General features: G+C 38.9%; 1 protein-coding gene across 1 annotated transcript in view; it reads right to left on the bottom strand.

The window, feature by feature from the left end:
• Nucleotides 1–14,274, bottom strand: part of TBX1 (T-box transcription factor 1) — a 34,366-nt gene extending 20,092 nt beyond the window's left edge. The window contains exons 1-5 of the mRNA XM_075854345.1: nt 14,100–14,274; nt 11,631–12,039; nt 8,214–8,315; nt 6,866–7,037; nt 6,279–6,434 (exon numbers count right to left, since the gene is read on the bottom strand). Coding sequence (XP_075710460.1) covers nt 6,279–6,434; nt 6,866–7,037; nt 8,214–8,315; nt 11,631–12,039; nt 14,100–14,274 — 1,014 coding nt within the window. The remainder of the gene's footprint in view (nt 1–6,278; nt 6,435–6,865; nt 7,038–8,213; nt 8,316–11,630; nt 12,040–14,099) is intronic.
• Between the last annotated feature and the right edge of the window lie 4,511 nt (nt 14,275–18,785).

Raw genomic sequence — 18,785 nt, 5'->3', positions numbered from 1 at the left:
GCCTGCTGTATTTATAATAACACATCGTACTCTGCATGGCCTGCTGTATTTATAATAACACATAGTACACTGCATGGTCTGCTATATTTATAATAACACATAGTACACTGCATGGTCTGCTGTATTTATAATAACACATAGTACACTGCATGGTCTGCTGTATTTATAATAACACATCGTACACTGCATGGTCTGCTGTATTTATAATAACACATAGCACACTGCATGGTCTGCTGTATTTATAATAACACATAGTACACTGCATGGCCTGCTGTATTTATAATAACACATAGCACACTGCATGGCCTGCTGTATTTATAATAACACATAGTACACTGCATGGTCTGCTGTATTTATAATAACACATCGTACACTGCATGGTCTGCTGTATTTATAATAACACATAGTACACTGCATGGTCTGCTGTATTTATAATAACACATCGTACACTGCATGGTCTGCTGTATTTATAATAACACATAGCACACTGCATGGTCTGCTGTATTTATAATAACACATAGCACACTGCATGGTCTGGTGTATTTATAATAACACATAGCACACTGCATGGCCTGCTGTATTTATAATAACACATAGCGCACTGCATGGTCTGCTGTATTTATAATAACACATAGCACACTGCATGGCCTGGTGTATTTATAATAACACATAGCACACTGCATGGCCTGCTGTATTTATAATAACACATCGTACACTGCATGGCCTGGTGTATTTATAATAACACATAGTACACTGCATGGCCTGCTGTATTTATTATAACACATAGTACACTGCATGGCCTGCTGTATTTATAATAACACATCGTACACTGCATGGCCTGCTGTATTTATAATAACACATAGCACACTGCATGGCCTGCTGTATTTATAATAACACACCACACGGCCTACTGTATTTATAATAGCACAACGTGAACTGCATGGCCTGCTGTGACCCATAATCATACTGCATGGCCTGGTGTATTTATAATAACACATAGTACACTGCATGGCCTGCTGTATTTATAATAACACATCGTACACTGCATGGTCTGCTGTATTTATAATAACACATAGTACACTGCATGGTCTGCTGTATTTATAATAACACATCGTACACTGCATCGCCTGCTGTATTTATAATAACACATAGTACACTGCATGGCCTGGTGTATTTATAACACATAGCACACTGCATGGCCTGCTGTATTTATAATAACACATAGTACACTGCATGGCCTGCTGTATTTATAATAACACATAGTACACTGCATGGTCTGCTATATTTATAATAACACATAGTACACTGCATGGCCTGCTGTATTTATAATAACACATAGCACACTGCATGGCCTGCTGTATTTATAATAACACATTTTACACTGCATGGCCTGCTGTATTTATAATAACACATCGTACACTGCATGGCCTGCTGTATTTATAATAACACATAGTACACTGCATGGTCTGCTGTATTTATAATAACACATAGTACACTGCATGGCCTGCTGTATTTATAATAACACATCGTACACTGCATGGTCTGCTGTATTTATAATAACACATAGTACACTGCATGGTCTGCTGTATTTATAATAACACATAGTACACTGCATGGTCTGCTGTATTTATAATAACACATAGTACACTGCATGGCCTGCTGTATTTATAATAACACATAGTACACTGCATGGCCTGCTGTATTTATAATAACACATTTTACACTGCATGGCCTGCTGTATTTATAATAACACATAGTACACTGCATGGCCTGCTGTATTTATAATAACACATTTTACACTGCATGGCCTGCTGTATTTATAATAACACATAGTACACTGCATGGCCTGCTGTATTTATAATAACACATTTTACACTGCATGGCCTGCTGTATTTATAATAACACATCGTACACTGCATGGCCTGCTGTATTTATAATAACACATAGTACACTGCATGGTCTGCTGTATTTATAATAACACATAGTACACTGCATGGCCTGCTGTATTTATAATAACACATAGTACACTGCATGGCCTGCTGTATTTATAATAACACATAGTACACTGCATGGCCTGCTGTATTTATAATAACACATAGTACACTGCATGGCCTGCTGTATTTATAATAACACATAGTACACTGCATGGTCTGCTGTATTTATAATAACACATAGCACACTGCATGGCCTGCTGTATTTATAATAACACATTTTACACTGCATGGCCTGCTGTATTTATAATAACACATCGTACACTGCATGGCCTGCTGTATTTATAATAACACATAGTACACTGCATGGCCTGGTGTATTTATAATAACACATAGTGCACTGCATGGCCTGGTGTATTTATAATAACACATAGTACACTGCATGGCCTGCTATATTTCTAATAACACATAGTACACTGCATGGCCTGGTGTATTTATAATAACACATAGTACACTGCATGGCCTGCTGTATTTATAATAACACATCGTACTCTGCATGGCCTGCTGTATTTATAATAACACATAGTACACTGCATGGTCTGCTATATTTATAATAACACATAGTACACTGCATGGTCTGCTGTATTTATAATAACACATAGTACACTGCATGGTCTGCTGTATTTATAATAACACATCGTACACTGCATGGTCTGCTGTATTTATAATAACACATAGCACACTGCATGGTCTGCTGTATTTATAATAACACATAGTACACTGCATGGCCTGCTGTATTTATAATAACACATAGCACACTGCATGGCCTGCTGTATTTATAATAACACATAGTACACTGCATGGTCTGCTGTATTTATAATAACACATCGTACACTGCATGGTCTGCTGTATTTATAATAACACATAGTACACTGCATGGTCTGCTGTATTTATAATAACACATCGTACACTGCATGGTCTGCTGTATTTATAATAACACATAGCACACTGCATGGTCTGCTGTATTTATAATAACACATAGCACACTGCATGGTCTGGTGTATTTATAATAACACATAGCACACTGCATGGCCTGCTGTATTTATAATAACACATAGCGCACTGCATGGTCTGCTGTATTTATAATAACACATAGCACACTGCATGGCCTGGTGTATTTATAATAACACATAGCACACTGCATGGCCTGCTGTATTTATAATAACACATCGTACACTGCATGGCCTGGTGTATTTATAATAACACATAGTACACTGCATGGCCTGCTGTATTTATTATAACACATAGTACACTGCATGGCCTGCTGTATTTATAATAACACATCGTACACTGCATGGCCTGCTGTATTTATAATAACACATAGCACACTGCATGGCCTGCTGTATTTATAATAACACACCACACGGCCTACTGTATTTATAATAGCACAACGTGAACTGCATGGCCTGCTGTGACCCATAATCATACTGCATGGCCTGGTGTATTTATAATAACACATAGTACACTGCATGGCCTGCTGTATTTATAATAACACATCGTACACTGCATGGTCTGCTGTATTTATAATAACACATAGTACACTGCATGGTCTGCTGTATTTATAATAACACATCGTACACTGCATCGCCTGCTGTATTTATAATAACACATAGTACACTGCATGGCCTGGTGTATTTATAACACATAGCACACTGCATGGCCTGCTGTATTTATAATAACACATAGTACACTGCATGGCCTGCTGTATTTATAATAACACATAGTACACTGCATGGTCTGCTATATTTATAATAACACATAGTACACTGCATGGCCTGCTGTATTTATAATAACACATAGCACACTGCATGGCCTGCTGTATTTATAATAACACATTTTACACTGCATGGCCTGCTGTATTTATAATAACACATCGTACACTGCATGGCCTGCTGTATTTATAATAACACATAGTACACTGCATGGTCTGCTGTATTTATAATAACACATAGTACACTGCATGGCCTGCTGTATTTATAATAACACATCGTACACTGCATGGTCTGCTGTATTTATAATAACACATAGTACACTGCATGGCCTGCTGTATTTATAATAACACATAGTACACTGCATGGCCTGCTGTATTTATAATAACACATAGCGCACTGCATGGTCTGCTGTATTTATAATAACACATAGTACACTGCATGGTCTGCTGTATTTATAATAACACATAGTACACTGCATGGTCTGCTGTATTTATAATAACACATAGTACACTGCATGGCCTGCTGTATTTATAATAACACATAGTACACTGCATGGCCTGCTGTATTTATAATAACACATTTTACACTGCATGGCCTGCTGTATTTATAATAACACATAGTACACTGCATGGCCTGCTGTATTTATAATAACACATTTTACACTGCATGGCCTGCTGTATTTATAATAACACATAGTACACTGCATGGCCTGCTGTATTTATAATAACACATTTTACACTGCATGGCCTGCTGTATTTATAATAACACATCGTACACTGCATGGCCTGCTGTATTTATAATAACACATAGTACACTGCATGGTCTGCTGTATTTATAATAACACATAGTACACTGCATGGCCTGCTGTATTTATAATAACACATAGTACACTGCATGGCCTGGTGTATTTATAATAACACATCGTACACTGCATGGCCTGCTGTATTTATAATAACACATAGTACACTGCATGGCCTGCTGTATTTATAATAACACATAGTACACTGCATGGCCTGCTGTATTTATAATAACACATAGTACACTGCATGGCCTGCTGTATTTATAATAACACATAGTACACTGCATGGCCTGCTGTATTTATAATAACACATAGCACACTGCATGGCCTGCTGTATTTATAATAACACATCGTACACTGCATGGCCTGCTGTATTTATAATAACACATAGTACACTGCATGGCCTGCTGTATTTATAATAACACATAGTACACTGCATGGCCTGCTGTATTTATAATAACACATAGTACACTGCATGGCCTGCTGTATTTATAATAACACATAGTACACTGCATGGCCTGCTGTATTTATAATAACACATAGTACACTGCATGGCCTGCTGTATTTATAATAACACATAGTACACTGCATGGCCTGCTGTATTTATAATAACACATAGTACACTGCATGGCCTGCTGTATTTATAATAACACATAGCACACTGCATGGCCTGGTGTAGTTAGTATATATTTTTTATTATAATTTTTTTATCAGTAGCACTTCTTTGCTCCTATTGTTATTTACATGGGTATATTCGTGGATATGGGGCAGTGATTGCCACTTCCTTAGTAAAGTACAGCAGGCCTGGCACATCTAGGAAAACAGAAAAGCAGATTTGTCCAAACACGATGTGATTGACATGTCACAGTGGGGAAGTAATATAGAGTCAGAGGGCAGGGGCTGTGGGTTTACATAGGTAATGATATCCCTGTGGGGTACAGGCTTGTTTTCTTTCCCTCCTGATGTCCATCACTGGCCAGAGCTGCACTCTGCTCCCACTTCCTGGACTAGCTGTGGACAATGCATTAAGCAGATGACACAAGGCCCTGACACTGCATGTGTGTAATGACAAGGGGGCGGTGTAACAATATGTAGTCATTATAACTACACTGATATATAATTATAGCTGGCAAAAAAACAACATTGAGGGCTGCCCAGTGTATTTTCTGTCAAGTAGATAGGAGGAATGAGATTTATACTCATGTCTCATAAACATCCATAGTAATTCAAATAAATAACATAAATGAAGACAGAAACAAATCACATAAATAGTGTCTCTCTAATAAGAAAAATATGTGCTTTGGCTAGAAATATCTTGATATTTGCTATACTCGCGATATAAACAGACTTTCTCAATAGAGAAATTATGAGATTGATTATGGTAGAGGAAACGTCAAGAAATTGCCGACGGAGCGACCCTGGTCGACGCCTCAGGTATTTGGCGGGAAATTGTCAATCAAGTTTATGAGGGGGGATTCGTGGAAGGACACGGGTCTAATGCTCAGTTTAGGCTGCTGAGGAGCGCCGTAATGGCTTTCATTATCGATACTGTACTACCTCCGGCTCTACACACACTATACGTATTGTACACATTGTTGCAGCCTCTCTACAGGCTGTGTATCCACCATTATACTAATGTCTCTGCGGCCCTCTAGAATGGGACATGGTGATATGTCACGATAAAGGCTCTGTTGACATTATAGCTGCGCAGGGTCCCGGTGCGCCATCTCTAGGGGTGCTCTGTAGATGTTGCGCTGGGGCAGCCGTACTACTCACCCGGTGGTTCTGATAGGCGGTAACTGCGGTGAAGCGGGTCTCCTCAAACACAAACGTCTTAAAGTTCTCCTCCGCGTACTTCTCGCTGTCCTTCCGGGGGTCCACGTACACCACATGGAAGCGCGGCTGGTACCGGTGCATGGAGTTCAGGATGATCTACGCGGGAAGGAGAAGAAATCACCAGTAATGTATTTCATTCATTCCTCCTCTCTACAAGAGGTCAAAATTATTATGTCATATAAAGCGCCAGAAGAAATATCATGATATCAATAATCATCAATGGGAAGCAAAAGCACAAATGACAAATGCCACAAGGAGAAAATAAAACTAATAATACTGCACATTATAAGATAGATAGATAGATAGATAGATAGATAGATAGATAGATAGATAGATAGATAGATAGATAGATAGATAGATAGATAGATAGATAGATAGATAATAGGTTCTGTACAATCATAGACATGAAGCTCTCAGGGCTCCTATAGGATGAAATGACTACAGTCCCTCAGATGGTATTATCTCCCACACTAGACCCTAAACACTAAATAATAGTTTACTATAGATATGACGGGCTCAACACTCACATGGCCATTGTCGTCCAGTAAGTTATTTGTCAGTTTCAATTTGTCAAAGGACACGATCTGTTTCATCCATTGGGCACCCTTGGCTGGAGAGTCCGGGTGATAATGTACCCTGCCCGGGGTGGCGGGGTCAGCCTTGCCTGCTACTAACCACGACGAGCTGTGGAAAGCATACCTGGAGGGAAGACACAGGACAGCTCATCACTCCGAGCTATTACACATCTCACTGGAGGGACACGTGTGTGTGTGCGTGTGTGTGTGTGTGTGTGTGTGTGTGTGTGTGTGTGTGTGTGTGTGTGTGTGTATGTTTGATATAAATGTATTTATGTCTGGTTTATATGAATATGCTTATTTGTGTGTATATGCGATATGTATTTATTTTATGTACTTGTATATGACTGCGTTTCTTTGTGTGTCTGCAGTATTGTGAGTGTATGTTCAATATATGTATTGTAATTATGTGCCTGTGTGTGATCTTGACACATTGATTTTAGATTGAAATGACTTTTACTTAGAAATCTATAGTGTGTATTTGTGGTGTTTAATCTCTATTTAACGTATAGATGTTTTTGTGCTGTATAGGAAACCTATCTAGTTTAGGAAGAGGCAACTGGCCGGATTTCCGTGTAGATAGACAATATAGATAATAATAATAATAATAATAATAATAATAATAATAATAATAATAATAATAATAAGGCAGTTTATTATATTTCTGGATCGGATCTTCTCCTGACATGCTCAGCACCTCCTCACACATGGAGAGTCGCTATATGCCCACACATCTAAATATAAATACACACTGTCGTTTTATTTACTGCATATCGCATTATTTGTTATTAGTGTGCACAATGAATGGTTAATATACATTGTATATTTTATATCATTAGAATGTAGATGAAAGCTACAGATTGATCCAGTGTCATTCCAAGTACTACTTTCGATGTACAAGAAGGCCTAAAATGATGAGGGATTTGTCAGATCCCCTCCCCCCCTTTTATATGATGATGATTATACTGATCATGACGCCTTGTATAAAAAAGGAAATCAAATAGAGCGGTGAACCTAATTTACATCTATACATAAAATAACATCGAGCCTGCCATCCATGTGATACATCCGCCAAGTTATGTTTTTTCCAGGAGGAGACATGACAAGATATTGAATGTACATTCTTTCCACATTCGCACATAGTCACCATGGTCATTGATGCCATTTAGCCCGGGATAATGTGATTTGTATACATATATGTCCACCAGCTCATATACGTGTTATGTAGTACACCCCTAAAGGCTATGTAGATGATGAGAAGTGTAGTGCTATATTATATACTATATAAGTAATATCTTACCGATAGCGCTTATCGTCCACAGGTACAAAGTCCATTAATAACATGTAATCAGCCATGGGGTCCATCCCGAATATCTTCACCTGAAAGGTGGGAAACATACGCCTGGCAAGGGGAAGGAGGGGGCACTGTTATACAGGATGATAACATACAATGAGTGACCACTATCTGATCATCAGAATAATAACATCTCGTCCTCACACCTGATTGATGAGCCTCTAATTGTACCTTACACCAGTATTCACTGTCTATAGAAAAGCCCCTGAAAGATTACTGCAGGCTACTACTACTCTCGTAATAATAATAGCGGGCAGCAGTCATCGCCTTATCTCTGACTACATTCTGTACACATTGCTCCAAATGCATTTTATTAGATTATGGAATCGAAAGCTTGACTTTTTATACTGATTTAACTACTAAAATGCTTTTGATTACATAATGCGAATAGGAGATGCACAGGTAGCAATCACAACACCTAGTCCATCCATCAAGCAACCTAGGACTAGATAGATAGATAGATAGATAGATAGATAGATAGATAGATAGATAGATAGATAGATAGATAGATAGATAGATAGATAGATAGATATTTTGTTTTTAAATTATTATGAATAATAATATTTTTTTGTGCCGAGAATAAATAAATATTTATATATGTGTTATCTAGATGTAAATATGTGACCGTAGCACTATTCCGGACTGCCTGCAATTTGCAGAAAATCGTTAACGACTCGTCCATTTGTTCGTTCTTGATAATGAAGAAACTGATGAGGAATGTGCAGGAGACGGTGTGGACTGTTGTGGTGTCACCAGGACAATGCGGGGACAAACAGGTAGAAAACACCGAGCTGCCACACACATCACTGATTTTCCCCATCACTTCCACTGCTCAAAAGCGTTTTTAACTAATTTATACTCCTAACTAGTTTTCAATGGGGTCTACATGTCACTTCATACATTCCATCCACTCCATCCCACAAACAATCCCAGTTTCTCCCTGTGCTCCCCGCCTGGTAACTAGAGATGCCCGTGCCTGTGACCCGTGTGAATTAAATGCCTTTCTCAAATTGTACCCAACAAAAAGAAAAGTATGCCATAGCAAATTATCTTTGTATACATATCCCTAGTTCTACTATCACTATATAATTCATCATTATAAAAATCATAGTATTATCATTTGTCTAAATATAAACACACGCATACATACATACGTTACAACAGCTCATATTATTTATAATATATTTTGTACCGCTATTTAGGTTATTTCTGTGATATTTGTAGACTAGCCATATTTTCCAGTTCTAATGTGAGTGTATGCCATACTTTATATGAACTTGATGTGGAAAGCAAATAGATACACAAATAAATAGTATTGTAGTATGTGGCCTCCTCTCCTAGCAGGAGAACATTTGGTTTTATTCCTAAATCCATTCTTTGACAAAGGGTAGAAATAAAGTATTTCCCCTGGATTCTCAGTGAGATATAATGGCCCCTGGACAGTAATGTGAGGGAAATCTCCTCTTCCGTGTGACACTAATGGTATTTAAAGTCGATTTACACCCAGTAAGCCGCAGCAGGGGTATCAGGGCCTATAGACACATGCACTGAATGTGCTTGTCAATTTGGGGGAGCAGACTTTTCTCTATTTAATGTTTCCTTGGCACTGACAAATCTGCATTTATTTCACTGCTCTTCCTATCTATATATTCTGCGCTATCGCCTGTAGAGAAGTAATTGGATTCAGTAACTTGGAATAATATTTACTCTGCGATCTGAGGGGGGGGGGGGGGTAGAGCAAATACTGTGGAGATATAAGTGATAGAGGTCACATTTAGGAGGAAGCCTTATAGCCTGGAGACTATATAGATAAAACCGGGTACCTTCACAAATTTAACTTTCTGCTTCTCTAAACACAACACACATCATCATAATAATAATAATAATAATAATAATAATAATAATAATAATAATAATAATAATACTACACATCCCGTGTATATATTATCAGTCTCTAGACGATGTGTAGGCCCTTAAATAGTGGACAAATATACATAATATAAATATAAAGTCATTTATTAATTTGCCAAAACAAGACGGATAACTGCATTATTTGTAGCTCGATGAAGAATAAACTGCAGGCAGATTGTGTGTGGAAGCAGAACCCTATTATTATAATTATTACTATTCGATAATAATACCAACCAATATAAATAAATTAAATATAAATAAACACACACATACGCACACAATCACATTTTATTGCATTTAATGTTATCGGGGACGTATTGTGCTTTTTATTTCTCAGGGTTTCTGCAATTCATGGAATAAATCATTTGCGGGATAAACCCAAACCATATCCTGATCTCCCCCGTTGTCTACCTGACGTGGAAATCCTCCTGATGTTTCAGCTCTAGATTAGCCGTCCAGTCTCCCCGGTGCAGTCAGCAGCACTCTAATGCACAAATCCCCACATTTTCCAATAATCCCAGTGGTCTTTATGCTGCCTTGTTGGGTGGTGATAGAGACTTGGAGGGGGATTAATTCAATGAAAGCCTCGGTGTTAGTTAATATATACCTGTTCGGATCAAGCTTTCACTGTGTGAATCTGGTTAGAAATGCTCTAATACTATAATATGTTACCACGCTGTATGACACTTCATAATGGTGTCTAGCAGGTGGTGAGTGGCCATGTTTTCAAGACAGCTCACTGTAAATTATTTAGGCTTTCCCCCCACTACGTGTATGCCAATTATTGTAATTACAGCAAGAAATATTCCCACTATGAAATCATCTTTCTTAAAATGGTTACAGTTTCCATTGCCAGCTCCCAGCTTCCACAGTCTACTGGTTTCAGGCCTAAAGAATAACTCTGTGCGCTGGTCACAAAGGGGCTGACCTGGGCAGACACCAGACCCCTGACAGATTTTTAGGGGAAGATCGACAAGTACAGGGTCAGGATCACAGATGAAAGAAATCTGTCTCAATATTAATTATATTCTCATAGTCTACAATACACCAAGACAACAATCATACAAATATATTTTCCTCTATGTATCCTATAAAATTCATCCTGATTATATATATATATATATATATATATATATATATATATATATATATATATATACACACACACATACATATACACATACACAGTGAAAAGTAAAGGATCCAAATTCAACGTTTGACCAAAATGCAAGTCTTGAGAGTGTAAAGGCTTGCATTGTGAATAAAGGACCCCTCACTGTTATATTTGGAGTGCTGCTGTTTTCCATATATATATATATATATATATATATATATATAGGGCTAGACCTATATCTCATCCATACAATACTATTATATAACATCGATCATATAGATTACAATATATGCTACCCCTTGGATGGTGTGTAATAATAGCACTAAGTCGCGCCTTACCTTCCAGCCTTGGTTACGATCATCTCTGTGCCCAGCTGGTTGAACTCGTCCCAGAGCGCTTTCATCTCCAGCTGCACGGTGATATTCGCCACCTTTGGGTTCTTTTTGACCGGGGCTTTGCCGCTGTTACTGCTGTTGCTCCCAGGGGTGGAAGAGGATGAGCAGCTGGAGGACGAGGCTCCAGCACTTTCGGATTCCGGGCAGACATGGCTGGAGCCAGGGCCGAAGCTGTAGGAATGCTGAGCCGCAGAGCAGGGTTCGTAGTGAGGTTCGTGCTGGCTGTAGGGGTCCCCCGGTGATGGGGAGAGGTGGTATCCCCCAGAAGCGTTTAAGCTACTTAGACTGTTGGCTGTGAAAGCTGCAACATCGCAGAAATGCGAGAGCTGGGTGAGCCAGGGACTGGAGATTGCTGAGATCATACCCAAAATAATAAAAAAAGAGCAAAGAGAATAAAACAAAAGACAAAGCAGATGGGTGACTGCGCGCTATTCCAAGCACGGCTGCGGCTACCTGAGTCCAGGCTAACACTACTACATGCAGGAATTTGGAAGAACAATGTAGGTGATCTGTAGGCTGCTCCCTTCCTGGTGTTTACTCAGCCCAGCAAGTTACACAGATGATCTGCGAGCAGCTACAGTCCCGCGGCTGCCTGGAGTAACCAGTATGTGGGCAACATTCCTGGATAGATGGGGCCCGTAAAATCCTTCCTGTCCTGGCACTGGATTCAGTAGTGTGGCCCTGGGTAGAGCGGTATCTCCCGGTTGTGTGCTGTGCTGCAGCCCAGTACCCAGAGTTGTGTGTCTTATCTCCTTGCCTGCTCAGAAAGGCAGGGCCTCCCCTCCTGCTAGAGAACCGGTTCCTATTTCTATTTAGATAAGCCAAAGCTTGGACTTGCAGGTAATGCGCCCTGTCCTCGCTTGTGGGACCCTGATGGGATGATTGACACACAAGTGCCTCTTCTTAACAGAGCTTCCTCCTCATGACACCCACTTTTCGGTGCAGTTATATAAGGCGTCACCCTTGCTACACCCCCTCCTCTCTTCCACTATTGCCCTCCCCTTCCTATTGTTTAAACAATAGATATACACACTTGTGTAGACCTCCATCCACAACAAAATAAGCAGGGCATTTTTCTTCCCCTAAAAGCAAATATCAAGCACCAATAAGGTACCATATACCTAACTCTGTACCTGCCCTATATCTGCCTGCTCAGACACGGATTGTCACTGTACTCACAATTAATGGATCCTTTTCCTTCCTGGCTATATTTGTGACATTGCTGATAATGACTATAATACGCACTGGAGAAACATATGGAAAAATATATGTATGCCTAGAAATTCTCTAAATGATTCAATGCTATGTGAGCAACTGGTAGCAACTTCAATTCTTGGCACTGGCAGAAAATATGTTAAAGCCTTCTGTCTTTGGGCAATGTAGGTAATATCCTTTTTGGGAGCTGTACAGTTATGATTATGCTAATTTTATTATTATTATTGTTATTATTATAATAATTATTATTATTGTTGTTGTTGCCGCCTGACTTGTGTATGACATTAAAATAAAATAAATGTAACTACTCGAGTACTTCTTTTTTTTTTTTATGCATTAATTGAATTTATTTCCATGGTTATTTTCTCTACGTACCACAACCTCCCATTTAGTCAATTTTGTCATATTGCATTGACTCATCTAGCTGCAGTCGTTGGGTGACGACTGAATTACTTTGTAATATTTTATATTATTAGTAGTATTCATAATAATAGTTTCAGTTAATAATCTGCACATTGTGAGATGCGCTGCTCCACATATAAGGGGCACCTTGAAAGTAATATTATTGTATATGGTCTTGTGTGTAAAAAAATAAGTAGCCACTTGCTTTAGTGGATCTCAGTGTAGCTGCGACCTATTCATGACCTGTGCGCAGAGCCGGCGCATTTGTAGCAGTAGAATTGCGCCCTGTGATTGTTGTACATATTATTTTAGATTTAACTCTGTTTTTGGCGAAATTTCTAGTGTTTTAAATGCATCTTTAATATATTAATATTTACAGAGTATATACACATTTATACAATAGATACTAAGTACATGTGCAGGTTTATCCTTTTTTTTTTTGTCTTGGTGAACCTGAAATTTGGATTTGCTCTGCATACACTGTGCCAGATACAGTGGCTGTTTTATATGAGTACGGACATGAACAGATCTCCTTTATGTGTTCCATGGTGTGCTCTGTACATTTACTCAACAGCCTTATCTGGGGACCAGCAGAGGGTAAGATGAGGACAAGAGCGAATTAAGGCATTTAATGAGTGTATTATTAGGGACCTGCGTTGCACATTACTGATGCGGGCATTACCGCGGGCACTTGCGGACAAAGATAGGCTAGGACACTGTGACTAAAGAAATGCCAGGGAGAAGTTGTGATGATGAAAGCTACTTATGGGAATGATTAGTGACAGGGACACTTACCCTCCATATCCCTGGTAACAGCACTGAAATGCATTCTCATGGGGTGGCACTGGAATCTGCAGAGCTTCTCCAGGGCAGCGTTGTGCTCCTCTGTGTCCACTTGTTCTGAGGCTGAAATCAGAGAGGCGATACTGAAAGCATTGGCTTTAGGGGACAGAGGACTGCTCTCTTCCATAAGGGAGCAAAAATAGCAGCGCCCCTTACAGATTGTCCCTCCGTGACACCATTCAAGGGAAGGAAACTAGTACCCAAACATAGAGAAGAGCTTCTTACACCAGCACGATGCCAATTGTCACTTCAACCACTTCTGTCCTGTAGATCAGTAGGTTCCATTGTCTATTCTAAGCAGCTTAGACCTATAGAACACCCCCTTATTCCCTGTACTGATTCACATGTATGATGTGATTGTGTAGCCCTTATCTGAGCCCAGTGTCAGCCAGTAGCTGGATGATGTCACCGGTGTCAGTTCAGGGAGCTACCCGCCTCTTGGAGCTGCCTGATGTGTCTGCACGTTCTGCTGGATTGGGATTTAAATAGAGCCCTGTCAATCACAAGTCTAAGTGCCAACTGGAAAATACAGTGGACGTCACTACAGCAAGGATGTCCGGAGAGCTCATGTATGACTATTGAACTATATATATATATATATATATATATGTGTGTGTGTGTGATTCAGACAATGTCTAATACAATATATATTTCACACACAGGTGTATAAAGCCCTCCCTTAGACGGTGAAACGTTGCTTCTGTGAACACTGGATTTATACTTCTGGAGTGCTGATTCCGTTCATGGGGGGATAGTTTGCCAAATGTGAAGTGGTCTTTTACCTAGAAGAATCTAGCACCCGCGTTATATAGGGTCCCTTACTGTGCAGCTCCATCTCTTGTCTGGTTTGTATATATATATATATATATATATATATATATATATATATATATATATATATATATATATATAGTACTGGAGTGGTATTGTCACATAGAAATAGCAGGTATAATCTCATCTCCCAGAATGCTTTACAGATGGATTTCTTTGGAATATACATTGGGGTTGTGGTTGAAATATCCAGATATTAGTATGGAAAAGGTGGCCTTTGTGCAGAATAGTGGCGAATCTATTTAGCAGGGGATTATTCCTGGATGTATCCTCCTCACATTACCTGCTGAAATGGCCCATTCACAAGCTCTCTCACAATCATAATGCTTCCTGAGAATTACCAGGTTGTAGGGATATACATTCCATGTGTCCTGTGACAAATATCTGGTGCATAGAAGCATTAATGGCTAAAACAAGTACTGCATGGAATAGACCGAAGGACCTGGCAATGTATGTGGAATGGACAAGATGCTGATAAACTATAAAGGAGATGCATAATGCGGTGTCTAATGATTTTAGTGTAAATATTAACACGATGCTCTACAAATGTGCACTGAACCAGGGCTCCAGATTATCGAATTAGCAGAGCTGAGATCAAATTCATAGGTCAGGGAGAAATTACATTTCCACGTTTGCTAATATGTTCTTATCATGGAATGAAGGAGCAATGTCAACAGGTCTGCTTTCTGTTGTTGTTGTTGTTGTTGTTCTATTATTATTATTATTATGACAAACACTGTCACGATACACATATCCAGAAAATGCACTCAGTATAATTTGTTCTCACTCTGGGTAAATTAGGGTAAACATAATATGTGATATGGCGGGGTGCTGAACTGTTTTTCTGTTGTTATACACAGGCCATATATTAGGCACATCACATTATATAATTTGTATTTGGAGCTGAGACCCTGGGGGCACGTGGTGTGTGATGGTTATATTCTAGCTTGTGCCTTGCATCTATCCCCCTATCAGGAATGTACATGAGGGTCATGTTGCTATGTTTAGCGATACACCTCTCATGCAACTCTTTTCCTAATAGATTTACAGTTATGGGTCTAATAAATCACATGATCAGATTGCCTCTTCTCTAAGCTATCATTTGTCATCACCTCCTCTCATATCATTGAATCTCTTATCAGAGCCTACATATCAAAACTATAATTACTCTACCTTCCCTATATATCATGGGCAGTATTCTTCCAATATGTAATGTTCTCAAATTATACACATTATTAGGGCACGGCCAGACGTGGCGGAGTTTTTCCGCTGCAAATGTTGGTGCAGATTTGGGGCAATTACGCAACGAATCTGCACCAAAATTTGCATATTTGACAGGTAATTCAGACGTTGCCAAAAAGACAGCGGACATGCCACAGATTTCAGTTTTTGCATTGCAAAGGCTGAAATCCGCAGTGAAATTCCGCTTCTTCTCCGCAACAGTCAGTGCATGCTGCGGAGGGAAAATTCCACCCCCCCCTAGCCTATGGTCCGCAGCGGAGTTTTCCGCAACGTCTGAACTAACTTGCCTCAAAATGTATTGAAACAAATGTAAACGGCCGCTGGAGAATTCCACTGTGGACAGTCCGCAGTGGAATTCTCCAGCGGCCGTTTTTTACATTTGTTTCTATACATTTTTAGGAAATTTAGTTCAGACTTTGCGGAAAATAACTGTGCAGAATGTAGGCAGCAGTGCAGAATTTTCCCTCCGCATCATGCTCATTATGTTGCGGAGAAGAAGCGGACTTTCACTGCGGATCTCAGCATTTTGCATTTGAAAGGCTGTAATCTGCAGCAAGTCTGCTGTGATATCCACAACGCCTGAATTGCCTGTCAAATATGAAAATGTTGCTGCAAATTCGGAAAGAATCTGCAGCAATATTTTCAGCGGAAGAATTCCGCCACGTCTGAACGTGCCCCAAGGGTACTTACTATACAGTGAGTAATGCCCTATGCTCTTGCAAGTAAATTGTATTCAGGACTCAGCTCTATATGCCCTATATTATGTAAATAATTTGGAGAACGCGGTATATGTATAGTATGGCTGCGTTGCTGATGTGGTTTGTCATGACTGTTTGAGGCATCTTAATTCAGAGTTTTGCTAAAACCATGTATAATTAACATGTATTTTGCATATTTTTATATGTCCATTAATGTCACTACACTATGTATTCTGACTCATGATTTATTGGGGCATTAGCGACAATATGCTACTACATGCCTACTATATATGTGCATATATATATATATATATATATATATATATATATAGATATATATATACATACACATATATGTATATATATGTATATATATATATATATATATATATATATATATATATATATATACACACATACACAAATGTTCAGGCAGAATGTACACATTTAGTAGGTCGTGGGCTGAATATTGGTGACATTTGCCATATTGATGTTGCACTTTTGCTGGTGAACAGGTCTTGTGAGTTGTGTTGTGACAGTTGTTGTTACGCCTGTGTATGACAGGTAGACAGTCAGGCAGAGGTATAAGTCAACATTTCCTGGCTTCAGGCTGCAGAGTCCTATACTAGCGCCCAGGGACAGGCAAGGAATCCAGCGCATTAGCGCAGCCTAGAAGTAATTCTGCTATATAATGCGCTCACCATTATATGCCTTATAACAACTTATGTACTGTAAAAGTATATGGGTAGGCGGATCTTTAAGAGCCAGTGCAACATTTACTGGTCTGTCATGTTTATACTATTGTAGAACTATTATTATTATTATTACTACTATTATTATTATTACTACTATTATTATTATTATTATTATTATTATTATTATTATTATTATTATTATTACAATCACTATCAAAATGACAATTAAATAAAACGACTCCAAAGGAACATGAGACAGACATATCTCAGGATACAGAATGAAAATCATTTCCTTAGCATCGTCCTACAATTTATATGTCTATCTACCTGTTTCCATTGTGATTTGCACTACAGTCCCCAGATGACAGACGTGACCCCCCTCCCCCTTTATATGAGTTCTGGCTATAAAACCTGCACAATACTCCTGTTTTTCATATGCGATGTCATCAAGTACATTTTTTTTCCCAAAAAAACAACAGACAGTGGTCTATGCCCCGGGTTCCAAGGGGTTAAAGGGCACTTAATCTATCACTCTTAGGAACGTCAACACCCAGCTTTGTGTCTTTTGTTTTTTTTCTCCTGTTGCTCTATACTGAAATGGCCAACCAGGGCAGGAAACGGCAGTCTGACGAAATGATACAATTCTATCAAGACTCAGCTACATTGTTACAATATTTAATGGAACACGAATAACATTGTATGTGTAAGTAGTGGGTCATTGTGCCAAATAGTGTTCGCCTATGAGATGTGTACAGTAAAGCATAGCGTATGTATGTACCTGGTCAGTTCCTGCATATTCTACAGGAGACATCAATCCGTTTGTTTATTATTCTGCAGTAATAAGATCCTAAGCACCAAGCAAATTTCCTGTACAGCCCCAGTTACCATATTGTGTTTAACTATCACTTAATCCTCACATCAACAGATCATTTGACTTATTTGCTACAACCTTCCACTTTCCTCAATGTATTCCTTATTTATTTATTTTCCCTTCGATGGAAGGCAGACCTTAGTATTAACATATTTTCTGACACTTATTACATTGCATGAAACAAGAGATCACTATGGTGGAGCTGGAAAATACCTTCAAATATTATGATTACATCCCCTCTACAGACCAGAGTCCCGCTAACAATGGTTAATGTGTCACATCTCCCCTAACAGTACAAGGT

This window comes from Rhinoderma darwinii, chromosome 1 (assembly GCF_050947455.1).
Source record: "Rhinoderma darwinii isolate aRhiDar2 chromosome 1, aRhiDar2.hap1, whole genome shotgun sequence".
In the NCBI taxonomy this organism is placed as follows: domain Eukaryota; kingdom Metazoa; phylum Chordata; class Amphibia; order Anura; family Rhinodermatidae; genus Rhinoderma; species Rhinoderma darwinii.
The sequence above is the reverse complement of the archived record's forward strand: the minus strand, read 5'-3'. Positions and strand labels throughout refer to the sequence as shown.